Raw genomic sequence first — 24,568 nt, 5'->3', positions numbered from 1 at the left:
GCCCAACACGTGTACTTGTGCTCCCGCGCCTGATGTCGGGGTGTCTCCCCACTCGAGCTAGGCGCGCAGCCAGTCCGCTTCGCCTCGGTCTTCGAGGCCTGCTTAGCCTTAGCTAGTTGGAGAGGTGAAGGACACTACCACGGGTGGGACGCGAGCGAGAAGGAGAGGCAGTCATACGGGAGCGACACACTGACACACAGATGGGTCACTCAGCCAGCGGGGTGTCGCACAGGCCTTCGCCAACCTCACCAACTCGGTGCCGTGCGCCTTTGGCGCCCTCAACGCCTACTACTCCTCGTGCATCTGGCCGAGCGTGCAGTGGACGCCGGCCGCCGATGCCGTCGGCAGGCCGAGCCGCTCGATGGTGCAACCGACGGGGTCGTGGTGGTGCGACGGCGCCTCGGGCTGGGGCGGCCTCTGGGTCTACCCCCGCCGCTGCGCCTTCACCGGCCGCCCCTTTACCGAGCTCCCGACGCCGCACGGCGCGCGAGACAGCCGGGGCAGGCCGCTGGCCTCGAACGTGCACGAAGGGTCGCCGGTCGGCAACTCGTCGCCTGCGGTGTGAACAGCGTCTCTTCACACCTCTGGCTGTGAACAGGTCGCCGGTCGGCAACCGCGTCCTCGTCTACCTGCACGGCGGCGGCTACGCGGCCCTCGCGGCGCAGAACTACCTGTACCTCATCGGCCTCTTCCTCGCCGAGCAGACCGGGCAGGCGCACCCCTCCTCCTCCCCCCACGGTACCCGAACCCACCCTCCCCTACCCCACAGTACCTGACCCCACCCTCCCCTACCCCACGGTACCCGAACCGACACCGCAGGCGCGCTCCTCCTCCTCCCCGAGCACCAACTCGGCGCTGTCTCTCGGCTGCATCTCGGACCCATCTCGGCTATATCTCAAAGCAGGTGGTCCTCATCCCAGAGTACCCGATCGGCACGCCCTTCCCCACCGCCCTCGACGTGGTAGCGCCCGTGTACGTCAAGCTGATGCAGGTCTACACACACACACACACACACACACACACACACACACACACACACACACACACACACACACACACACACACACACACACACACACACACTTGCACTTTTCAATGCCGTGGGGCTCCTGTCGTTAGACGTGGAGACGCGAGGGTCGCCCCCCCTTGCCCCGCCACCTCGCGTGTGTGGTTACCTGACCTGACCTAACCTTAGGTCTACGGGCCGGACAACGTCATCCTCCTCGGCGACTCGGCCGGAGGCAACCTCTGCCTCGCCGCGGCCCTCAACGCGACGACGCGCCTCCGCCCTGGATCCGAGTGCGGCGGCAGCCTGCCCGACACGGCAGAGGGCCGGCGCGGCGGAGAGCCGCCGGCGGCGATCGTGCTCATCTCGCCCTGGCTCGGCCTCACCGACGACGCGATCGACTCCGAGTCCTTTTCGGGCAACAACCCGCAGCAGGGCGGCTACCTCTCGTACGGGGGCGGCGCCGACTGCATCCCACCCCTCATCACCTCCTTCCTCCAGTCCGCGTACGCCACCGCGGCGCAGCGCGAGCGACCAGACGGCCTCGTGTCGTTTGTGGGGCGCGGAATCCACGACGGAGAGAGCAGGCGATAGGCCCTTCCGAGACCCTTCCGAGACCCTTCCGAGACCCTTCCGAGACCCTTCCGAGACACTTCCGAGACCCTTCCGAGACACTTCCGAGACACTTCCGAGACACTTCCGAGACACTTCCGAGACACTTCCGAGACCCTTCCGACCGAGGCCCGAGACGCCTCCTAGACGCTTCCGAGACGCTTCCGAGACGCTTCCGAGACACCTCCCGGCCGCCTCCTCACCCACACCTTTACCCCGCCGCCGTTACCCCCCCCGCCTCCTCAGCTGGGACGGCGACACGAGCGGCGCGAGCACCGCCGCGATGCGCACCCTCTGCCCCATCTTCCTCACCCGCGGGGGCAGCGAGACGCTCTCGAACCAGCACGCGGCCTTTGCGCGCACCGTGCGCTCGCTCCGGCTGTCGAACCCCCGCTTCAAGGGGCGGTCGCCGCTCGAGGTGCCACACACACACACGCACACACGCACACCCACACGCACGCACGCACGCACACACACACACACACGCACGCACGCACGCACGCACGCACGCACGCACGCACGCACGCACGCACGCACGCACACACGCACACACACACACACACACACACACACACACACACACACACACACACACACACACACACACACATGCGCACATGCACATGCACATGCACACGCGCACGCACGCGCGAGGGAGTGCACGCCCTGAGCGCACGCCGCAGGGGTGGGGCGGACGGCGTCTCTTCACACCGCGGCCGCCGTGAATAGGAGCACACCCTCGCCGACGACCCGGCCGCGGTCCACGTGGGCGGCACCATCGCCATGGCGCTCATCTACTACACCAGCTGCTGCAGCGGCAGGGCACGGCCGACGACGCTCGACTACAAGCCGCTCGCGCAGGCTGTCGCCATGCTCCGCTTCATCAGCCGCGTCCCCGGCTGGGGCGACATCGCGCCCCTCTCGCCCATCACGGGCCCGCGCGGCCCGCTCAACGGCTGGCAGGAGCCAAAGCACTGGACGGACGATGGCTGGGCCGGCAGCCTCGACCCCGCATCGCCGGCCGCCTGATGTGCGCGCAGGCGCTCTCTGCAGGGACGCGGCGGTTCCTAGGCGCCCCGCGCGGAGGGTCGGAGGGTCGAATCGGAGGAGAGGGGGCATGGTCACGGCCGCTGTGGTGGCGCGGGCGCGTAAGCGCGCTGTGCGGCCAGGCCACATCGCGCCGCGCACTTTTGTACACAAGCACGCATTCTGTCCAGGTAAGCATATATGCGCGACATGTGACGCACATGCACAGGCTTGGCACGGCCTGGTAGAGTGGCATTTGGTGTTGTGAGACGTCCTCGAGGCCGAGGGGGAGACGTGCTGCACCGGCGGGGATGCGATGCCGAGAAATGCGCATCTCCTGAATTGTGTTTCGTTTGCTTAAGCTCCAAGCTCTTTTGTCTATTACAACAGCGAGACCTGTCACTAGAGCGACTGCGAGAGAGCGAACTTCTGCAATCGCAACTCCATCTAGAGTGTCTACTCGTAGAAGTGAAGAGAAGAGAGTAAGTGAAGAGAAGCTTCTAAAAATCTCTCTCTAGAAGTGGGGTCCAACTGCGTCCGTTCTCTGTCACGCAAAGGAAGAAGCCGGGGATGCAAGAATTCTTGAAACACAAGGGCCCTTACTAGCTCACAAACACGAGGGCGAGACGATCGAGGGGTCCCGTACCATGCGGAATCGACCCTATCCAGTGCTCAAGTGCTCAAGTGCACAAACACAAAAGAAACGCAACGACATCTGTCATCGGGCCGTCGAGCGCTGCCCGCGCCACCAACGCCGCTGGCCTCCAGAATGTATCACCGATTGCCGTCGCGCCTCACGCTGCTGATTCCGTTACTGCTCGCCTGCGCGTCCGCGAGCGAGGGCGAGGAGGCTGCGCCGTCGCCTCACTGGAGCGCGTCGCGCCTGCCGCTCGAGGTGGTGCTCGTCATTCTCGGCGTGCTGCTCTTCCTGCAGTATCGCATGGGACAGAAGAAATTCCAGAAACGCCTAAAGAAGGAGGTGCGGCGGAGGCAGAAGAGCGTGAAGGCGGCGTGACGCTGCAGCTGCGGACGATGGAGCTGACGTGTGCAGTTGTCGAGACGCTGGGCTCTATACGTCGCAAAGCGGAGTCGTCTAACCGCCGCCCAATACTGTGTTGTGCATGTCATCGTACGTAGCAGAATATTCTATTATTCACAACCCGTAAGCTCCTGCTCGCTGTTCTCCCCGATGTCGCGCCGCGCGGTCGGGTAAGTGTGTGCTCGCGCGGCGGCGCGCACGCGCACACTGCGGGCGGGGTGTGAGAATTTTACAACAAAAATCCTTCGCACGACACTGGGCACGGGACTGGCGCGCACTGGCACTGGTGTGAGAAAATGAGATTCTTGTGTGTGACGTGCCCCCCTGTGCATGCTGCACGACGGCCCGTGACTAGTCACGAAGGATATCCGTGTCCTCTCGCTCTGTATGGAGCACGCCCGCCGAGGATGCGAGAGTCGCAAGCTCCCAAAGACAGCCACAGCGAGAGCTACGACAATGAGTCCAGTGAGAGGTCCTCACCCACCATGGAGGTCCTCAGCCTGGCACGCTAGAGCTGTGAGTCCTCCCCGATTGGAGGACCTACCTCTTCGGATCGAGCTCATTGGTCTCAAGAAGTATGACCTGCCGAGCACGTGCTGCGAGCGACACTGCGACTCAGGCTCCCGCGTCACGCCCATCTTTCGGAGAAGAGGTCATCACTTACCACATGGACATGGACATGGACATGGACATGGACATGGACATGGAGCTGACATAGAGGTCCTCAAACAGCCTACAAGAGGTCCTCACCGTTGCCTCTCGCGACGGAGTTCATGGGCCGGGAGAGGATATGACCTGTGGCAGTCGAATGTTGTTGGGCGGCATGCACTGGTCACTACGCCGCGTGACGCCCGTTCCCATCGATCGTGATCGACTTCGAGATCGACCTCTATCTCTGCTCTATCTCTGCTCCGCGAAAAGGTCCTCACTCTGCTGTCCTCACGGAGTCAGAGGTCCTCACCTGACCTCTCGTCGCCACAACTGAGCCCAGGCTTCTCTGTCTGGGCTGGGGTCTCTCTGCGTGGCCAGGCCAGCCGGCGTTGCTATGGACAGCACATAGTCCTGTCTATGGACTATGGTGCGCAACGTCAAGATCAAATCGATTCGCTCATGTGATTCGCTGCTCGGTTCTGCATAGACAGATGAATGTGTGAAGGTGAGCTATATGTGTATGTGCGAGCTGTGTGATCCCGTTGGAAATATGCGCGTCACAATACATCAACAAAACAAGTTAGAGTTGTTTGGTATTGCTAAAAATATCTATCAATACATCCGTCTTTGCACAATCGAAACGAGGTATATAGCTCACAAAACATAGAGGGCGTTGTGGGCCAGCTGTTAGTAATGTAAAAAAGGAGAGTTTTTAGGCGAGGCTGTATGTATGCATGTAGAAAGAGGCTGTGGCTCTTGGGCAATGCGGCGAAAAGAAGAAATAATAAAAATAAAGATGTACGTGAGACGCCGATTTTTGAGGGAACAGCCTGGCATCGCTGCATCGCAGATTCGATCCAACAAGGCTGTCGGCGACTGTGAGTCCTCGCTGCGCTCGACTGCCGCCCAGCCACCATCATGCCGGGCCTGATCGCCATCGTCAAGGCCGCGGCGGCGAGCACCGTGCTGCTGCTCCTGGCTGGCGATGCAACCATGGTTCTCATGCGGGGCAATGTGGAGTCGGCGCTCAGCCGCCAGATCGCCTCCTTACAACAGGAGGTACGCGGCCTCCCGGCGGGCGGGATGGGCATGAGCAGCAGCCACCTGCGGCTGGGCCGGCTCAGGGCAGGCTCGGGTGGCGTGCGGCCAGCCGTGCTACCCTGATGTGCGCTCTGAGGCTGCTCAAGCGCCAAACCGTACATACTCCCTTTGTCCAGTGCCCAGACCGACGCGATCCGCGGGCCACTAGCCGGTCCCACGGCTCGCAGCGACCCCGACGGCGGGGCGTTGCTGCCCCATGAGTTGCCAGCACACACCGCACTGTCCCGCGGTTGCAACGCGGGTGGACCGCCAAGGAGCACGCCGAAGTGCCTTGCCCTTGATAGTCCTTCCCGTAGAGAGGCGAGGGAGGAGCCGCACCGCCTGTAGCAGGCTGGCTAGCGGACCACTCTGTCAGTCCAACGCTACGCGTGTGTCGGTGCCGTCGTCTGCCTTGCCGGCCGACCGGCGCCGAGTGTCTCCTGTGTCGAAGCACACTCCAACACGACGATGTCACTGTTTGTCACTCTCGCCAGACGCTTCGTCTGCATCGCGTGTGAGGTGCGTGTGTACTTTTTCAACGAAAAGGTGATTGCCCAAAGACGCGGGCGGCGCCCCCACCCGCTTCGCGGCCCGCCGCCGCACGCTCTCGAGTCAGCCGCCACCCCGCACCCTCTCCGCCTGCTCCTGCAGCCCGGCCCGCTCCAGTGCCTTTGCCAAATCGGCGCTGATCTCGCCCCACTCGCCTCCGCGGAGGACGACGGCATCCATCAGGTCGAGCGCCGCGCGCCGCCACACCTCCTCGGGCGCCACCTTCACGCCGCGCGTCTCGTCGCCCTGCGCTTGCACCTGCAGAGGTAGCCGAGAGGTGGCCGAGAGGTGGCCGAGAGGTGGCCGAGAGGTGGCCGAGGGGTGGCCGAGAGGTGGCCGAGAGGTGGCCGAGAGGTGGCCGAGAGGTGGCCGAGAGGTAGCCGAGAGGTGGCCGAGAGGTAGCCGAGAGGAGGCCGAGAGGTGGCCGAGAGGTGGCCGAGAGGAGGCAGCGGAGGCAGAGGAGGCAGAGGAGGCAGAGGAGGCAGAGGAGGCAGAGGAGGCAGAGGAGGCAGAGGAGGCAGAGGAGGCAGAGGAGGCAGAGGAGGCAGAGGAGGCAGAGGAGGCAGAGGAGGCAGAGGAGGCAGAGGAGGCAGAGGAGGCAGAGGAGGCAGAGGAGGCAGAGGAGGCACCCGCCTGCCGCTAGCGCGCACACGTCCTCTGCGTGCAATTTCGGGTGCTCTCGAGCTGCTCTCGAGCTGCTCTCGGGTGATCTCGGCCGATCTCGGCCGATCTCGCCTGCCGCAGCAACGCGCGGACGTCCTCGACGCGCGACAGCTGGGCGAGCGACTGCGCCTGGCACCGAGGCGTGAGATGGTGATCCGATGCTGTTCAGCCAGAGCTGTGCCGAGACCGTCGCCGGCGGGGGCGCAACGGCCACGTCTCAGCCACACCTTGGCCACACTTCGGCCACACCTCGGCTGCACCTCGGCCGCATCTCGGCTGCGTCTCGGCTGCACCTCGGCCGCATCTCGGCTGCGTCTCGGCCACACCTCGGCCACACCTTTGTCACACCTCGGCTGCGCGCCGGCCGCATCTCGGCTACGCCTCTCGCCTCGGAGACGGGCGCGCCGAACGTCCAGAACGGCGTCTCAAGCGCCGACAGCGCCACGTCACGCGCCTCCTCGAGCCGGCGGAGCTCCGACAGCATCCTAGCCTGCGCCAGCAAGCAGCAGCCCCACCCCGGGTTTCGCGCCGACCCTCGCTCCGCCGCAATCAGGCCGGCGGTGGTGTCGCCCCTGGCGACGCGGTCTGCGGAGAGGCGCGCCCAGCAGTCGGCAAAGGGGCCGACCCGCAGCAGCAGGAACTGGTCGAGGCTGAGCCCGCTCTCGGCGTGCGCGCCTCGCGTGTACGGCAGCCCGCCCGCCTCCACGGCGGCCGCAGAGAAGAAGCCGACGGCCTCCGCGGCGCCGTCGCCGCCGGCAAGGTCCGCCTCGACGGCGGCGCGCCGTGCGACGTGCGCCGGCGTGCCCAGCGGCCTCACGAAGAGGCCGCCGCGCTGCACCTCGACAAGGGTCGCCTCGGAGGCAGAGGCAGGAGCGTCGCCCGGGTCGCCGGTCGCGTCGAGCCGCCAGCTGAGCGAGCCGAGCACCGTGCCGCCTTCCGCCTCGGCGAGCGGAACCACGAGCGGATGCAGGCCGGCGCGAGATATGGCACCTCGGCTCGAGCCAGCGAAGGCGGCTCGCAAGGCGGCAGTCCGCGCGTGCATACCACCGGCGCACACTCACAGGGTCGCGAAATGAAGAAAGCGTGCCAGCGGTGTTTTTTCTTTCTTTCTTTGTATAAGCGAGCTGCCGGCCTCAAGCAAGACTGAGCCGGTTGCAGAAAAAAACTTCCGCGTGTCGTCATCCCGCCGCTTTTCGCCCGGCAGCGCCAGCAATGGCGATCAGAGCAATGGCGATCAGGTCGCTCTTGCTCGCTATCGCTGCCCTCGTGGCCCGCGTGGCCGGGCAGGACGTCAAGTGCGACGTGCCGCTCGAGCTTGTCCTCCTTATCGATACGAGTGGCAGCGCGAGCGACACTTACTGCCTCACCGAAAAGATGTTCTACGACAGCGCGTCGCTTTGCACAAGCGGGTGCACAGCGGGCTCTGGCGGCGAGAAGTGCGGCCCGGGAGGCGCCGCCATCCGCAACTTCGTCCAGATTCTCAAGGGCCTCTTCGAAATCTCCGAGTCTGCCGTCCGCGTGAGCGTCATCCAGTTTCCTTCACCGTCAACTGCACAGCAGAGCCCGTACCCGCCCATCGAACGCGTGCCGCTGACGGGCAATGCGGCTACGCTCTCTGCAGCGATAGATCAGATCTCCGATCCACAGGGCGGGACCAACATCGGCGCCGCGCTCACGATGGCACGCACCGACGCCTTCATCTCCGCCCGGCAAGACGTCCCACAGGCGGTGATGCTGATTGCCGACGGAGAGCAGTCGGCGGGCCTCTCTCCAAGTCCCAAGGACGCGGCCGATGCCCTCAAGCGGGAAGGCGTCCAGGTCCTCGCCGCGGGCTTCGCCGGAGCCACCCTGTCGACCCTCCAGCAGGCGTGTGCCATGCGCGGCAGCTCATCTGCCCAGCCGCCTCACCCCTCCCACACACCATGCAGCCCGCCCCAGCCAACCAGCCAGCCAGCCAGCCGCGGCCGCAGCCCCCAGCCTGCCGTGAGCCCTCGGCCCACGCTGCCATCGCCCTGCCGGCAGGTCGCCAGCGTGCCTGCGGGTGCCTTTGAGGCGCAGGAGCTGGATGCGGTGCAGACGTACCTCCAAGACAACTTTTGCCGCCTCGTCTCCTCGCCACGCTCGCCGCCGCCGCCGCCCCCGCCAACGCCGCCGCCCCCACCGACGTCCCCGCCCCCACCGTCCCCGCCGCCGATCTGGCCAAAGCTCTCGCCCAACCCGCCCAGCCCTCCCCCTGCGCCGCCCTCGCCGCCGCCCCCTTCCCCGACGCCGCCCCCGTCCCCAGCGCCGCCCCCCTCGCCGCCGCCGCCGCCCTCGCCGCCGCCGCCCTCCCCTTCGCCACCGCCGGCAGCGCCGCCACCCGCACCACCGCCACCGTCGCCCTCGCCGCCCCCGCCAGTGCCTCCGCCCCCGCCGTCCCCTCCTGCGCCCTCGACCCCGCCGTCGCCGCCACCAAGCCCATCGCCGCCGCCGCCCTCGCCGCCGCCGCCGCCGCCGCCCTCGCCGCCGCCGCCGCCTTCTCCGCCACCGGTCTGGCCCAACATCTCCCCGGCGCCGCCGTCGCCACCCTCGTCGCCGCCCCCCTCCCCGTCCCTGCCGCCGGCGCCGCCGCCGCCGAGCTGGGTCGAGCTTTCAATCGTACTCTCTGGCTCCCTCGACGCCGAGTACAAGAGGCAGATCGAGGGCGGCATCCTCGAAGAGTTGAGCTCGCTGACCACGCCGCCGACGCGGCTCGCAAACGGCACCAACGCCGTCTTCCGCTCGATCACCGCCGGATCCGTCCTCGTGCAGATCGACGTCGACAACGAGGCTCTCCCGCAAACGCCGCCCCCCTCCACACTCCAGGCGTGACAAAGATAATAGATGCGTAACATAGTCATAGAGATGCACTACATAGCACCCAAGGCGGCAACCGTGTCTGTGCCTGAGCAGTTTCTTAACGCTCGGCCAGCTCGGGGGCCGCTTAGGGTGTCACACAGACACACACACCCAGACACAACCCCCCCCCAAAACACTCAAAAAAAAACACAGCACACACAGCACACACACCTCACTCCGAGGGACGCCCTAAAAATAAAAGAACCAGAAAAAAGGGAGAAGAGGAAAAAGAAAAGAAACGAAAGACACAACCCGGCCTGACCACCAGCCTAATCGCGCTCCAGGCAACAGGCTGTGACAGCGCCTTCGTAGCCTTTGAGGGCTCTCTCGCGCGCGACGTGGGCTACGACGGCGTCTACGTAGCCTTCGACAGGGGCTTCTACGACACGATCGAGAACGGCATCAAGCACAACCCGAAGAAGATGTACGACCCTGTCGGCTCCCAGCCGGCAGCCTACGGGGGCTTCTACAACACGATCGAGAACGGCATCAAGCACAACCCGAAGAAGATGTACGACCCTGTCGGCTCCCAGCCGGAGGCAAAGGCATGCGGCGGCCTCTCTTCCCAGACGGGCGGCGGGGCGTGGTGCGTGTGGTCATACCATCACCACTGCTACGACCCCTCCACGGGCCGCTTTTGCTACTCGAACGAGCAGTGGATGGCAGCGGGGGCTGCGGCAGCGAAGAAGAAGAGAGAGGCATCGGCGACGAAGGAGAGGAAGGATGCGGCGAAGAAGAAGAAGAAGGCGGAGGCGGTCAAGAAGGCGGAGGCGGTCAAGAAGGCGGAGGCGGAGAAGGCGGAGGCGGACAGGATGGCGGCGGCGGAGAAGAAGGAGAAGAAGGCGGCGGAGAAGGCGGCAAAGGCGGCCGCGAAGAAGGCGGCAGCGGCCCAGGTGGCGGCAGACCGGGAGGAGGCTGTGGAGCAGGCGAGGACGGCGGACAAGGCGGCGAAGGCAGCCAAGAAGGCGGCGAAGGACAAGAAGAAGGAGGACGCGGCGAAGGCAGCCAAGAAGGCGGCGAAGGACAAGAAGGAGGCGGAGGACGAGTGGACCGAGAAGAAGGAGGTGGAGTACGAGCAGGAGCGGCTGCGGCGCGCGGAAGTGTGGGAAGCCCACGTGCGGCGTAAGAACGAGCGCAAGCTGAAGGAGAACGAGCGCAAGCTGCAGGAGATCGACCCGGCGGTCCTGAGGCGGAAGGTGTGCTCGCTCGCTGGCACCGTTTCGGCTATCGCCGGGCCGGGCTCGCCGTTGTACTCCAAGGGCTTTCGCGGGTCCCTCTGGTCGCCTGACGCTGTCCTCTACGAGTCCCTGCAGCTCCCTCCATATGCGTCCCACGACGTGTTCACGGCATGGAGGGTGAGCCACACCGAACGTACCGAGCGAAGAGCCGAGCGGAAGGAGGACGGGGAAGATGACTCCGAGGAGGACGAACCAGTGGAAATCCAGTTGTCAGATGTCACGATGCATCCGAAGGGGACCCCAGCGCCGGCATCATCCGTAGAGGCACGAGTGTTCGAAGAGAGAGTGGACCTGAGCAACAACATGACCTGTAGGCAAATGATCGGAGTGGGAGTCAGAAATGTGGTCCTTGCGCGAGGGGAGCTCGATAGACTCGAGGGGCCAGGATACGCCGCGAGGAGGACGGAGTTGCGCCGACAGGCGAAAGAAGCCGCGAGAACAAGGGACCGGCAGGCGGCGGCGTCGCAGGACGGGGCAGAAGAGAACAACGCGACAGAGGAGGAAGTGACAAGGGAGAGAACGACGAGGGTGGGACGACCGCGTGGTGGCATGAAGATTGCAGCGAGAATCAGCGAGAGACTGCGAAGAGAGATAGGAAGAGGCAGACTCCCTAGGGTGGGCGACGGATAGCGCACCACACACCTCTCCTTAAAATCCCTGTGTGGTGGCGGCGTGCCGTCCTCCCATCCCTCCCTTGGGTTGTCTGTTTTCTTTCTTTCTTTTATTGTAAAGGGAGCCGCACGGAAGAATAAGCGAGCTGAAGTAAGGCTGAGCCGGTTGCGAAAAAAAGATATCACAGTTCCAAGCGTGTCGCGGCACTCCCAGCAATGGCGATCAGATCAATGGCGATCAGGTCGCTCTTGCTCGCTATCGCTGCCCTCGTGGCCCGCGTGGCCGGGCAGGACGTCAAGTGCGACGTCCCGCTCGAGCTTGTCCTCCTTATCGATACGAGTGGCAGCGCGAGCGACACTTACTGCCTCGCCGAAAAGACGTTCTACGGCAGCGCGTCGCTTTGCACAAGCGGGTGCACAGCGGGCTCTGGCGGCGAGAAGTGCGGCCCGGGAGGCGCCGCCATCCGCAGCTTCGTCCAGATTCTCAAGGGCCTCTTCGAAATCTCCGAGTCTGCCGTCCGCGTGAGCGTCATCCAGTTTCCTTCACCGTCAACTGCACAGCAGAGCCCGTACCCGCCCATCGAACGCGTGCCGCTGACGGGCGATGCGGCTACGCTCTCTGCAGCGATAGATCAGATCTCCGATCCACAGGGCGGGACCAACATCGGCGCCGCGCTCACGATGGCACGCACCGACGCCTTCAACTCCGCCCGGCAAGACGTCCCAAGGGCGGTGATGCTGATCGCCGACGGAGAGCAGTCGGCGGGCCTCTCTCCAAGTCCCAAGGACGCGGCCGATGCCCTCAAGCGGGAAGGCGTCCAGGTCCTCGCCGCGGGCTTCGCCGGAGCCACCCTGTCGACCCTCCAGCAGGCGTGTGCCATGCGCGGCAGCTCATCTGCCCAGCCACCTCACCCTCCCACACGCCAGCCAGCCAGCCAGCCGCGGCCGCAGCCCCCAGCCTGCTGAGAACCCCTTGGCCTACGCTGCCATCGCCTTGCCTGCAGGTCGCCAGCGTGCCGGCCGGAGCCTTTGAGGCGCAGGAGCTGGAAGCGGTGCAGACGTACCTCCGAGACAATTTTTGCCGCCTCGTCTCCTCTCCACGCTCGCCGCCGCCGGCCGCCCGAGTTTAATTGCCGCCGATAAACCGCGCCGGTAACACGCAGATTACTTCCCTGCCCCCGGGATATCTGCCCCCCCCCCCCCCGGCCCCCCCCGCCCTCCCCCCATCCACCTCCTCCTACTTACCCCCCCGACCCCCAGTCATCCCCCCCCCCCCCCCCCCCCCCCCCGCCCCGCTGTCCGGCTTCCCATTGGCCCTACCACCCCCCTCTAACCCGCCCCCCTCCCCCCCCCCCCTCCGCGAGTCTCACCAATCGCACCACCGCCGCACACCACAACCGCCGCCGCCTTCCTTGGGCCTCTGCCCCGGCCACTGCCGCCGTCCACCCGCCTCTCACCGCCACCCCTTTCTCTTCCCCACCAGCGCGGCGGTCGCCGGCGCAGCCATCGGCGGCATCGCTCTCCTGGCGCTGCTCGCCCTACTCGCCGTGGTACTGCGCCGCCGCCGCGCCGTGCGCAAGGTGGTGACGGGACAGGGCGTCGAGATGCGCAAGCGGCGCGAGCTGCAGGTGTCCAAGTAGGGGGAAGGGGGGGGGGGGGGGGGGACGCTACGCGCCCACGCGCTGGGCTGTGTGAGAGGAAGGGGGAGGCACACATGCGGAGGCCCCCTGTGGTAGGTCAACATGGAGGACTACATGTCGCGGGACGCGATGCCGATGGAGGACGAGGCGCGAGATACGGCGGCCGAGATACAGCTAAGATACAGCCGAGATAGGGCCGAGAGACACACGAGGGGCACTCACACATTGTGCATGCACCCGAGATGCAGCCGAGACGCAGCCGAGAGATGCAGTCAAGATGCAGCGAAGATGCAGCCGAGAGATGCAGACCCGATGAGCCCCCCCCCCCCCCCCCCCACAGCGCCCCCCCTTCCCAAACGCACCCCGTAGGACCCCGAGCTCACTATCAACCCGATCATCGCCGCGCGCGTCAAGATGGAGCGGGAGCGGCAGCGCGCCGCGAAGCGCAACCGCACCGGGGGCCTTGGTACCGGCAAGTCTGGCGGGCTGCGCCGGCTGAACCTCGGTGCGACACGCGACGGCCCTTGCTGCAACAGTACAACACACACACACACACACACACACACACACACACACACACACACACACACACACACACACACACACACACACACACACACACACACACACACACACACACACACACTGCAGACTCTCTGGCCCCGAGGATGACGTGCGACAGAGCGGGCCTCGCCCCCCGCATCACACCCGGAGCTCTACTTCCAACTCCCCCCCCTTTTCCAACCCCCCCCCCCCCCCAGTCTCCCCGCACACCCACGGCCACCCACCGCCACTCACCCACCCAGGCGTCTCCAAGCCCGCCGAGAGCTCCGTCGACAAGGGGCGGGCGCACGAGCAGCGGCAGATCGACCAGTTTCTCGGCGTCGCGACGCCCCCGGGTGCTGACCCGCGCGGCCGCAGGCCGGGGGCGCCGGCCCGGACGGCGGCGGCGGCAGGGGCGAGGCCCGGCGCGGCGCCAGAGCGGTTTGCCAGCAACCGGGAGCTCATGAGCACGGGCATCTGAGGGCGGAGGGCGCGGCGCCGCGGAGAGGTCCGCGGGTATCCACGTGGGTCGCTCTCGGACGCTTCACTACAGAGATGTTCCCTGGCGCGCGGCTGAGTGTCGCGCGGTGTGCCACTGCGACATTGGTCGAATACAGACAATGGGTTGTGGCCGGCGGCGGGAAACGTAGATCATGTATTTTCGTGTACCCTACTGTATCTGTAAATCTCCACGGAGGAAACTCACGCACATCGCACATGCTTTCTGTGACTGTGTGAGTGTGTGTATCGCGCGCCTGGGGCATGGGGAGGGGGAGGAACCTCTTTTTCCATGCCGCGGAGATGCAGCAGCCCCGGGCGATATACTTACCGCCTCCCCGCCCCCCTCGGCACACATCCGCTGCTCTTAGCGTTTGACGACTGAGCTGCAGGCGCCGGCGGAGGAGGCGTCCACGGCGGAGGCGGCGGCGGCGGCGGCGACGGCAGCGGTGGAGGTGGAGCTTGTGCTGTGGCGCTCGAGGAGAGCAATAGCAAGCAGCGCGGCGCAATAGTAGTGTACTAGCGGTAGAGGCAAGAGGGAGGGGGGAGCGGGGGACAGTAGTCCGCATACGTAAGGTACGGTAAGGGCATTCAAAGTGCAAGCACGGCCGAGCTCGCGGTTGAGCCGGTCCATCTTGTCACAGTACCCCAACCGCCATTGCCTCGTTCCGGCACTCGTCTTCTTGCGCCACCGGTGACCATCCCAAAGAGTTGCATGGGCTAACGCCGGCAGAAGCACTGCAACAACCAGGTCGTTCGGGAGCGGCGAGGCGCGACGGAGGCAGAGCAGGACACATTGCACTTGCTCGCGGAAGAAGAGGGGGAAGGCGTCGTGATTGGATGGGCTCCAAGTCTGCGCGGGCCAGCCCGCTTCGGAAAGTGCCAGACCCCACGCGAGCTGGTGATACGGCGCAACGTCTCGAGCTCGGTTCCAGTGCTCCGTCGTGCGGAACTCCTACAACCACCTCTTGTAATAGTCCGGGCTGTAAAACTCGTCGAACCCAAAGTTGGCAGCGTCACGCGCCACCTCACGGATGCTCATGCGCCGCGTTGAACCGGTCTCGTGAGAATGCTCGTCCGTTGGGGCGGCATGCAGGTCCGCGCCAGCCTCGAGGAGCGCCTGCACAATAGGCATGCGCTGGCTGGCGAGGATAACGTACTCGTCCTTCCCTTTCAACACTGCATACAGCAGCGCAGTGCGCCCATGATGATCAGCGTAATTGACGTCGGCACCAGCCGCGAGCAGTGCTTGGAGTATCGGCAGATCACGCATCCCCAAACCTCTCGCCGCAAGCAGGAGTGGTGTCATCCCTTGATTGCCCAGCGCGTAGTCGACGTTGCGCCGGCGCTGAGGAGCATCTCCACGGGCCTGCGCTTCCTGTAGTCACTTGATCTCACCAAGTCCACAGTGCTTGGCCCAAGCAGTCCTCGCGCGTCGCAATCCCCCCCTCTTGTACAGTCTCGCCGGCAGCGGGCAACATATCCAGCAACCGTTGCAGAATATTCCAGCCAACCTGATCGTTACGTAGGCATGAAAAGCAGCTACGGCGAGGAAGGAGAATGCAAGCTGATCCTCGCTCTCCTGAGAGAGGCGCAATGGCAGAAACTTGTCGTGAGCCGCCAAGATGCCAACGACTTGCTCGTCAGCAACAGATATGGCCTTGTGCGCTGCGTGCTTCCCGTGGCCATCCGCGAGCGTCGGGTTCGCGCCGGCTGCGAGCAAGATATGAGGGCTCTGCAGCAGTGGCGTCGATGTGTGGCGTCTTCCGTTACGCCCATGTGACATCCCATGAATCTCATACCAGAGGATGTCGATCAGCCTGTGCAGCGGGCGCGTAAACGCGTGCTGGCCGTCGTGGTGGATTTCGTTCACGTCAGCCTTGCTTTCAATCTCAGCATGGCAAGCACCTCTGGGGTTTGGGGGTTTGACATCTGATAAGGCATGCTGTCGGCAGGAATCGCCTCAATGATAATGGAGCGGTCGGCATCCGAATGCGTTTGCGGCACGCGCTCGAGCAGCAGCTTGACTGCGCCTGCCGCACGGGCCCGCACCGCTGCGACGAGCGGCGCGACGCTTTCGTTATCTGCCAGTCGACCGAACCTCGTCGGTTGGTTCGGGTCCGCGTTTGCCTGCAGCAAGCGCGCGAGCACCTCCAGCGGCTGATGGTGGGAGCTGTGGGCGGAGCTGCATCGATACACTTCGCAAGCGGGCAGAGCCCTTCCCAGGGCAGTATACGGCCCAAACCACACTGCCGAGGTGTGAATAGCCGGCCGCTCCCGAGGTCTCGAACAAACTTCTCCATGACGTATATCCGGGTTGCGGCTCTGTGGAGACGACACTCGGGTCGGCACCGTGCTGGAGTAACAGCCCGACTGCTGGCAGACTGCCAGAGCTTGCAGCTCTCATCAGGATGGTCTGGCCGCCTTCGACGTGATTCGCAGCCTGATGCCGCGCAGCCGAGCACCGGGCGGATGTCAACCATATGCGGGGGTCAACTGCACTGATCGCAGCGGCCATGAACGACCGCCCCGACATGGTTCGATTCCTGCTGCGCAACGGAGCTGACATGGGCATTCGCGACGGAATGGGCTTCACGGCGCTGAGTCGCGCCACGTCTAATAAGCACGTCCGATGTGTCGAGGCAATCAGGCAGCATCTCAAGGAGCTCAGCGCACGCGCCATGCTCGACGAGGGGTGCATTGAGCTCATGCATAGCGGGCAGACAGCCGGCCAGGCCGGGATCAAGCCCTACCGCGTGCAGATCCTCGAGATCAAGCCGACACAGGCGGACCGCTACCGCGTCATCATCTCGGACGGCCGGCACTACATGCAGGCGCGCCACTTGGCCCCGCCGCCTCCAGCCTCACCCGAACCGGCTACCGCTCCGCAGCGTTGCCGCCGCCGGAAGCCGCGCACGCGCTGCACGCAATTGACCGTGCCGCGATTCGCTTTGGCGCAGGCGATGCTCTCCGCCACGCTGAGCCCGATGCTTCAGGGAGTTGGGGTGAGCCCCGAACGCGCGCCGGGAGCGTCCCATCATTACATGATCACCGTCCCCCCCCCCACCCCTCTCGCCTCCCGCAGATCCGCGCGCTGAGCATCGTTCGCATCGACAACCACGTCATGAACACCGTGCAGAACTGCAAGGCGCGCCCCTCCAGGCGCGCGCTGCCACCGCACCCCGCTCGCCACCCGGCCTCTCCTCCCTCCAGGTCATCCTCATCTTGCAGTTCGCGCTGATCTCGAACGACCAGCCGCAGATCGGCCTCCCGCAACAGTCGTTCCCCGCGCCACCGAGTGATGCGGAGGTGCGGGCGGTGGATGTGGAGGCGGCGGTGGCGCCGCCCGCGCCCAGCGCCGACACCTCCGAGCTGCCAACCTCGCCGCTGCCGCCTGTCCGCCCTCCCTCCGCCGCGCTGCCCTCCGCGCCGCCGCCCCTGCCGAACTGCCAGAGGGCACCTGACGAGGTTGTGGCGGCGGTCAGGGGGGGAGAGCTGGCAGTGCTCAAGGCGTGGCTCGATGGCGGTGGGCAGGCCACCGCGACCTTCGACAACAACGGGAACGAGGTCACTCTGCTCACGTGCGCCTGTAGTTATGCTAAGACAGTTGGCCACGAGCAGTTGGTCGAGTTGCTGATCCAGCGCGGCGCGATCCGCCGTCATGGTGCGCCGTCAACGCTGATCCAGCGCAGCGCTGCATTAGTTGCCGCCGTCACCATGGGTTGCAACCAGCGGCTGGCTGCCATGCTGCTGCAGGGCGGCGCTGACGTGGAGTCGAGCAGCCACGGCACCACTGTGTTGATGGACGCCGCCTCCCAAGGCAACCTACCTGTGGTCGAATTGCTGTTGCGGCATGGTGCGAGGGTCAACCCCACTTACAGGGTAGGAGATTCCCCACTCGTGCTCGCCGCCGGCGGCGGACACATGTCCGTAGTCGACACGCTGCTGCGGCACCGCGCGGAGGTCAACTACATGAGGGTCACTGAGGGGGAGTGCAGCTTCACTGCTCTGATGAATGCGGCCTACCACGGCCATCCGATGGTCATGGATCGACTGTTGCTCGAGGGTGCCGACCCGCACTTGACCGATGCGAAGGGCAGGAAAGCACTCGATAAGGCCAAGGCGCTGGGCAACACGGAGTGTGTCGAGGTGCTCATGGAGCACTCTCGGAGGCATTGCGGAGCGCTGCTGGCTGAGGAGGAGGCGGAGAAGGCTGCACAGGAGAGCAAGAAGGCCAGAAAGAAGAAGAAGAAGGCGGGCAGCAGCGGCGAGGCGGGGCCTTCGTCGCAGGAGTGCGAGCTGCAGGCGCCGGCGGAGGAGGCGTCTACGGCGGAGGCGGCGGCGGCGGCGGCGACGGCAGCTGTGGAGGTGGAGCTTGCTGTGGCGCTCGAGGAGAGCACGAGGCTGACGGACGAGGCGGCGCGGGCGGCTGAGGAGCAGGCGCCGTTTGCCGCGCCGGCTGGTGCAGTCGCCGCGGCCTCCGACGCCCAGCCTGCTCCGATGGAGACGCCAATGAGGGAGACGCCGCCGCCGGTTGCAGTCGTCTCGCTGGCCGATGCACGCTTCGACACGGGCCGACCGGCAGTGCCCGAGTCGTCTCTCGGCGGCGAGACTACGTGCATAGTGTGCTTCACGCGGCCGAAGAACCACCTCGCAGTGCCGTGCGGCCACCAGTGCGCGTGTGGCCCTTGCTCTGCTAAGATGCCCCAGTGCCCATACTGTCGCGCACCGGTGATGGTGTGGATGGATTCCTCTCGGATCCGATCCGTATAACGCTGACGTAGCCCCGTTTCCCGGTGTTGGGAAGTTGAGAGGTCGTATGTGCAGCGAGGTGTTGTGAGTAGCCGTAGAGCGCAGTGAGAGGGCGCATTCAGTCTACATGTCCATGTGCATGCACATGCACATGCACATGTCGTGTTGTGTGACGCGCGTGCTGTGCGCCGTGTGTGGCGTGTCCGGTGTCGTCTTCTTCACGTCTGCACGCGCCTCGCCCTCGGGGCGTCCCGGAGAGCCGTCTGCGCTTCTCTCTCCACACTCCACGGACTCTCTCTTTCGTTCGACACATTTCACACGACAGTCGACTGTCGGAGCCTAGATCCCTAGTGAACGCCTCTGCTGCGGGGGTCAAACACGGACAGTAGATTGTGGACGTGACATCGGATGACACTTGACGCTTGAGTCTTGACGCAGGATGGTGGATGGACCCACCAGCCAGTAACACTGCACGAGCCAGGCTCCACCAAAGCAAAACACGGGGAGTACGGCCTCGGCGTCCGGCCTCACCGGCTCATGCCTCGGCCATCTCCGCCCGCGCACTTTGGCGACGGAGGCACGGCGCTGTCCAGCTCCCACTCTGCGGGCGTCTTTGCGGCACCTGCGGGCGTGAGGCAGGAGGGCGCCTCGCTGCGAGACGCGGCGCCTCGCGCTGCGAGAGGCGTGCGCGCGCTCGGAGGGCGCTCGGCCGAGAGGCGCGTGTGCGGGCGCTCGATGCTGAGCCTTGGCGAGGTGCGCGTCACTCGGGTGTCGTGTGCGGGCGGTCGAAGCAGGTCGGAGGCTACTGCGCGCACCAATCTCCAGGGAGTGGAAGCCGAGGGAGCCGTCGGGCTCGCAGACGGCGGCGTTAACCGCGCGGTGTCTCCCGACCAGCCGCTTTCCCTCAAACGCCTCCGACACGACCACAACCTTGAAGTGCGACTCGTCCTCCTTGCGGCCTGCGGATCAGTCGGGAGGAGAGGGAGGCGCTGGGTGCGCGCGCGTCAACGCGGCGGCGTGTGCGGTGGCGCACGGACAGCGCGGGCGGCAGAGGCAGTGGGAGAGAGCATTTTGCGCGCGCCATGCGACGTGTTTTCGACCACGACGTGCAGCGGCGCAAACGCGCTCGCGAGCCGCTCCTCAATCACGGCCTGGCGCGGGCCGCTGAAGGCGCGGGTCGCGCGTCCCAAGGCGAGACGCGCAGCCGGGCCGCGAAGATGGGCGGGGGCGAGGCCGAGGCTGGCGCCCAAGCAGGCCAGCATAATAACACAAAGCAAAAAGAATTCTTAAGATACAAGCCTCTCTCACAGCACACTGGCACGACAAGGGCGCAGACTGGCGCGGACTGGCACACACACAGGCTCACCACCGGAGCCGCCAAAAAGAATTCCCCACGGAGGCGGCTCGACCCAGCCCTAGTGTGTGTGTGTGTGTGTGTGTGTGTGTGTGTACACACCCCAGCCCTAGGTCGTGTTACCGCGGGCTGCGCAGCAATACGACGCCGTTGTCCTCGAATCGCACGTCGATGGATGGGAGTGCAATTGCCCACACGCCCCCTGAGCAGCAGCGCCGGCGTGCCAGTGGTCACGGAACGACACAAGCGTCTTCGCCATGGGCGAAACTGCACACGGAAGGCATGGAACCTTGCGAGGCGATCTGTTGCCAATGAACGAGACGCGGAAAGGTCAAAGGAGAATTTTACAACAAAACACCCTCGCACGACACTGGAGAATTTTACAACACTGGAGAAGAGAAGAAGGCTCCGGCAGTTGACAAGCTGCCGAGCCCAAGTCACTGTGTGTGCTAGTTAGCTAGATTTCTTTTTGGCTTCTAAAAATCTCTCTCTCCGGAAAGGAGATTCATTATACTCGAGTCTCTGGGGGGAGGCGGGGGCCCTAGAGGGTATCCATGCGGGGGGGAGATGGGGTCCCATGGCCCGCCGCAGGCGCCGATTTTTTCGGGAATTTTTTTCTTTTTTGCGCGATTTTTTACTTGTTTTCAAGGAATTCGCCGTACTTGCGGCCATGCTATCACGCCTTGCGACAGCCTGTCGGCGCTGCTGACCGTGCCCTGCTGCACAATTGACCACCGGCATAGCTCGCGGCCTTAGTATCAAGCATTCAGTGACGACCTGATCGTACGGCCATGGGCGACGGCTAGCGCATCACACACCTCTCCTTAAAATCCCTGTGTGGTGGCGGCGTGCCGTCCTCCCATCCCTCCCTTGGGTTGCGTGTTTTCTTTCTTTCTTTCTTTAGCAGACTGGCACGAACTAGCACCACAAAAGGCACAGCAGACAACGGCCCCTTATGGGCCGTCGAAGAGGCCGTCATACTCCTCCGGCCTCGCCCCCCCTTCCCAACCCTCCCTCCCCTGGCTCAGGCTCCTCATCCTCGCGGCGCGCAGTGCGCACCCCGCCCCGCGAAGACGAACCCTTCCGCCGGCGTGCCTCGCGGGACTGCCGCCCGCGGCCGCCGCCCTTCCCCCCCTCCGCCGCCTGCGCCTTCTCCGCCGCCCGTGCGGCCTCCTCCACCTCCTCCGCCGCCAACAGCGCCTCCCTCCGCGTGACCCCTGGGCCCCTTGCGCATCCAGGAGAGGTCGCGCGAGCGACCTATCCAGGGGTTACTCGAATACGGCGCAACGTAGCCGCTGCGCAGCTCCGAGTAGTCGCCGAAGCCACCCCCCAAAAAGCCTTCCAGGCAAGCATCGCAGACCCACTCGCCTAGCTGAGAGATCTCAGAACTCTCGCCGCGCCATATCTCCTTCTCCGCCGCCTCCATCTCCTCTCCCGACCAGCCCCCGCCCAGCTCCGACCAGCCCTCACGTATCGCCCGGCGCCACAGCCACGGCTCCACGCCAAACTCGTCGTAAAAGCTCCCAAAGCACTGCTGACACTCGAGGCCTGGGCCTCGAGCGTCCGCCACGGAGACGGGGTTGTCCGTGCTCGCGCCAGCCCACTCCTCGAGCGTCGCCGCCACGAGCGCCCCGTAGACGGCGTCGACCGCCGCCTCCGCCAACGCGCCAACGCCTCAGCAGCCGCCTCGCCCGCCTCAGAACCCGTGGCCTCATCTGAAAGAATGAAAGGGTGGGGCGCGCCAGCAGCGTCCGAGACCGGCGTCTCGGGCGGGGTAATGCCGGCGGGCCCCCAATATGGGGCACGTCCAGCAGCCTGGCTCGGCCGCGTTCCGGACCATTCGACGAGCAAGAGCAGCCGCCCTGCTCCTCCTCAACCTCCATGGCAGCGCTCGTCCCAGCGCCGCCCTCTGGGTCGGGCTGCTGAGCAGCCTGACCCGCCTCCGCGGCCTGCGCCTCGCAGGCGCCGCTCTCCGCCTCTGGGGTGCGTGTGCCACTGCAGCCCTCGCTGCCAGCCACCGCCCCCTCGCTGCCCTCAGCAGCAGCGCTCGCACCAGCGCCACTGCGGGAGGAAGCCGCTGCTGCTGCTGCTGCCGCTCCCTCCCCGCCGGAGCTCTCGCAAGCGCCCTCGCTGCCCTCGGCGCCGAGGCCGCGCGCGCCTCCAGCGGCCGCGCTGCCGCCCGCCTGCCCGCCCGCAGCCAGCCCAGACGGGCCGTCGTGGGAGGACGGGCAGGCAAGCAGTGCCAAAGCAGCAGCAGCTGCCTCAGCGCTGCGCAGCGCGGGCAGCGCGCAGTCGGATCCGCGGGCAGCGCACAAAGACCCGGCCGCGCGCGCGCGCGCGCGCTCGGCTCGTTGCACGAGTATATAGGCCACGATGTCTCAAATATGAGGGGTTTTGACTCCTACCGGCTCCTGACGCTATCCCTGGCAGCTCTAATGACCAGGATCAGTAGTGTTGTGTAGCCGTCTGGTGGCGAGGCGCGGGACCGTCTGTGGCGAAGAGTGGGTCGCGTCCTCCGATTTCCGTCAACTCAGCATCCACACCCTCTAAGGTAAGGTAAGGTAAGGTAGACTTCTCCACACACACGAGGTGGTGGGGCAAGGGGGGGCGAACCTCGCGTCTCCACGTCTAACGACAGGAGCCCCACGGCATTTAAAGTGCAAGGCCCGGTGCGCGTGGGTGAGCGGTGTGTGTGTGTGTGTGTGTGTGTGTGTGTGTGTGTGTGTGTGTGTGTGTGTGTGTGTGTGTGTGTGTGTGTGTGTGTGTGTGTGTGTGTGTGTGTGTGTGTGTGTGTGTGTCACGTCACTGCATCCTCTGCCGGTTCCTCCCGTCGCCTCTTCTTTGCGGTTCGAATGTTTTTCAATCCATCCTTCACGAATCCCTCCCATGTAGCTAGCGTTCTTTGCGAATGTCTCGAGGTGGCCAGCAGGCGCTGTCTGCTCTACATATAGACGGAGAGTGTGTGGACGCGCGTGCCGTGTCTGCGGCGTCTCGGGAGGCAGTTAAACGCGAGCTCGATGGTCACGATGCCGCGGCAACGAAGCATGCACACGGGTTTGGTAGTACACCGCTCGAGTTGCCCCCCGGGGCGGGGGAGGGAGGTGGTGCTGGCGGCGGTGACGCAATATGGCTCACATCTCTAACCTTAGACTACTCTAAGGCTTGCCAACCACAGGACGGAAGCTCATCCTTTTCCGGTCTACCGCCATGCGGCAAAGTGCTTGCTCAGGCTCGCTGCCGCCGCGGTGGGTCGCCAAGAAAGCGTCAGCCTGCGCCGCCAAAGAACATCACTTGTCGAGCAAACGCGCCGCCGACCGCAGCCGCGCCACCTCGCTGCGCAACGCCTACAAAGAGACGGCGGCGAGACGCTTCACCGCAGAAGGTTCCGAGAAGGTGTCGCCAAATGTCGCCCCTCTCCGCCCAGCTGTCGCCTGTCGATCGTCCGCGAGCAGCTGGAGCAAGGCGCGGCGAGCCGTGCGCGCGGCGCGCCGCCGCGGCGTCTCCGTGCCGGCAGCAGCGTCGGCAGCAGCGGCAGTGTCGGCAGGAGCGGCGACTTCCGCGCGGGGTGTGCTCGCCTGCTTGGTGGCGGCGCGGCGCTGCCTCGGCGAAAGGTTGGGAGGGATCGAGGCGAGCGGCGAGGACGGCGGCGGTGAGGGAGGCGGCAGCGAGGGCGGCGGCAGCGAGGGTAGCGGTAGCGCCGACGGCGGCGGGCGGCAGGCGGCGAGCGGGTCGGCCGCCGCCATCTCTGCTGCCGCCGCCACCTCCACCTCCGCCTCCACCCCCACCTCCGCCTCCACCCCCTTCTCCATCCCCGCCGCCGCCTCCGCCTCCGCCTCCGCGTCCGCCGCCCTCGCCGCCGCTGTTGCCGCACCTCCCGCCGTATCTCCCCGTATCTCCCCGCATCTCCCCATATCTCCCGCTGCTGTCGCACCTCCCGCCGCCGCTCTCCTTGCCGCCTCCGCCGCCGCCGTCAGCCCCAGCGCCGCCTCTGCCACCCTCCGCCGCTCCCGTTCCAGCGCCAGTGCGCGCTCCGCAGCCGCCTGCGCCGCTGTGGCGGAAGCCGCCGCCTCCGGCGCAGCCGCTGCCGCCCCCCTCGCCCTCGCCTCCGCCCTCGCCTCCGCCCTCGCCTCCGCCCTCGCCTCCGCCGCCCTCGCCTCCGCCGCCCTCGCCTCCTCCGCCCTCGCCTCCGCCGCCGCCCTCGCCTCCACCGCCGCCCCCGCCTCCGCCTCCGCCGCCCCCGCCTCCGCCTCCGCCGCCCCCGCCTCCGCCTCCGCCGTCCTCGCCTCCGCCGCGGCGATCTCCCGCCGCAGTGCCGTCGCCTAAGCGAAGTACACACCAAACCTCAGATTTAAGAGAGGGGGGGGGGGGGGGGGATGTCGGGACCGCGAGCCAGACAAGGCGCGTGCTGTGAGCTCACTAGGAGAGCTCG

General features: G+C 65.7%; 7 protein-coding genes across 7 annotated transcripts; 4 read left to right on the top strand and 3 right to left on the bottom strand.

Moving 5' to 3' along the window:
* Nucleotides 1–684: 684 nt before the first annotated feature.
* On the top strand, nucleotides 685–3,024 carry EMIHUDRAFT_452686 (hypothetical protein). Its single transcript, XM_005762869.1, has 5 exons — nucleotides 685–713; nucleotides 905–991; nucleotides 1,196–1,593; nucleotides 1,865–2,036; nucleotides 2,348–3,024. The coding sequence occupies exons 2-5, from the start codon at nucleotides 986–988 to the stop codon at nucleotides 2,645–2,647; spliced, it is 876 nt and encodes a 291-aa protein (XP_005762926.1). The 5' UTR covers nucleotides 685–713; nucleotides 905–985; the 3' UTR covers nucleotides 2,648–3,024.
* Nucleotides 3,025–5,195: 2,171 nt separating this feature from the next.
* EMIHUDRAFT_437875 (hypothetical protein) lies at nucleotides 5,196–5,975 on the top strand. The gene has a single exon (XM_005762868.1). The coding sequence runs from the start codon at nucleotides 5,632–5,634 to the stop codon at nucleotides 5,962–5,964; it is 333 nt and encodes a 110-aa protein (XP_005762925.1). The 5' UTR covers nucleotides 5,196–5,631; the 3' UTR covers nucleotides 5,965–5,975.
* Nucleotides 5,976–6,026: 51 nt separating this feature from the next.
* EMIHUDRAFT_105226 (hypothetical protein) lies at nucleotides 6,027–7,668 on the bottom strand (the record flags this gene model as incomplete). Its single annotated transcript, XM_005762867.1, has 2 exons — nucleotides 6,027–6,221; nucleotides 7,252–7,668. The coding sequence occupies 2 exons, from the start codon at nucleotides 7,666–7,668 to the stop codon at nucleotides 6,027–6,029; spliced, it is 612 nt and encodes a 203-aa protein (XP_005762924.1).
* Nucleotides 7,669–7,838: 170 nt separating this feature from the next.
* Nucleotides 7,839–11,003, top strand: EMIHUDRAFT_215744 (hypothetical protein; the record flags this gene model as incomplete). Its single annotated transcript, XM_005762866.1, has 6 exons — nucleotides 7,839–8,444; nucleotides 8,649–8,732; nucleotides 9,291–9,422; nucleotides 9,788–10,093; nucleotides 10,631–10,773; nucleotides 10,976–11,003. The coding sequence occupies 6 exons, from the start codon at nucleotides 7,839–7,841 to the stop codon at nucleotides 11,001–11,003; spliced, it is 1,299 nt and encodes a 432-aa protein (XP_005762923.1).
* A 5,615-nt stretch (nucleotides 11,004–16,618) lies between these two features.
* EMIHUDRAFT_105224 (hypothetical protein) lies at nucleotides 16,619–18,806 on the top strand (the record flags this gene model as incomplete). The annotated part of the gene is made up of 4 exons (XM_005762865.1): nucleotides 16,619–17,038; nucleotides 17,119–17,166; nucleotides 17,247–17,342; nucleotides 18,255–18,806. The coding sequence occupies 4 exons, from the start codon at nucleotides 16,619–16,621 to the stop codon at nucleotides 18,804–18,806; spliced, it is 1,116 nt and encodes a 371-aa protein (XP_005762922.1).
* A 188-nt stretch (nucleotides 18,807–18,994) lies between these two features.
* On the bottom strand, nucleotides 18,995–20,047 carry EMIHUDRAFT_452684 (hypothetical protein; the record flags this gene model as incomplete). Its single annotated transcript, XM_005762864.1, has 3 exons — nucleotides 18,995–19,407; nucleotides 19,601–19,744; nucleotides 19,819–20,047. 3 exons carry the CDS (start codon nucleotides 20,045–20,047, stop codon nucleotides 19,313–19,315), a joined length of 468 nt encoding a protein of 155 aa, XP_005762921.1. The 3' UTR covers nucleotides 18,995–19,312.
* A 1,045-nt stretch (nucleotides 20,048–21,092) lies between these two features.
* Nucleotides 21,093–22,022, bottom strand: EMIHUDRAFT_215737 (hypothetical protein; the record flags this gene model as incomplete). Its single annotated transcript, XM_005762863.1, has 3 exons — nucleotides 21,093–21,158; nucleotides 21,428–21,813; nucleotides 21,977–22,022. 3 exons carry the CDS (start codon nucleotides 22,020–22,022, stop codon nucleotides 21,093–21,095), a joined length of 498 nt encoding a protein of 165 aa, XP_005762920.1.
* Nucleotides 22,023–24,568: the final 2,546 nt, after the last annotated feature.

This window comes from Emiliania huxleyi (assembly GCF_000372725.1).
Source record: "Emiliania huxleyi CCMP1516 unplaced genomic scaffold EMIHUscaffold_66, whole genome shotgun sequence".
Taxonomy (NCBI): Eukaryota; Haptophyta; order Isochrysidales; family Noelaerhabdaceae; genus Emiliania; species Emiliania huxleyi.
This window is presented reverse-complemented; position numbering and strand designations above follow the sequence as displayed.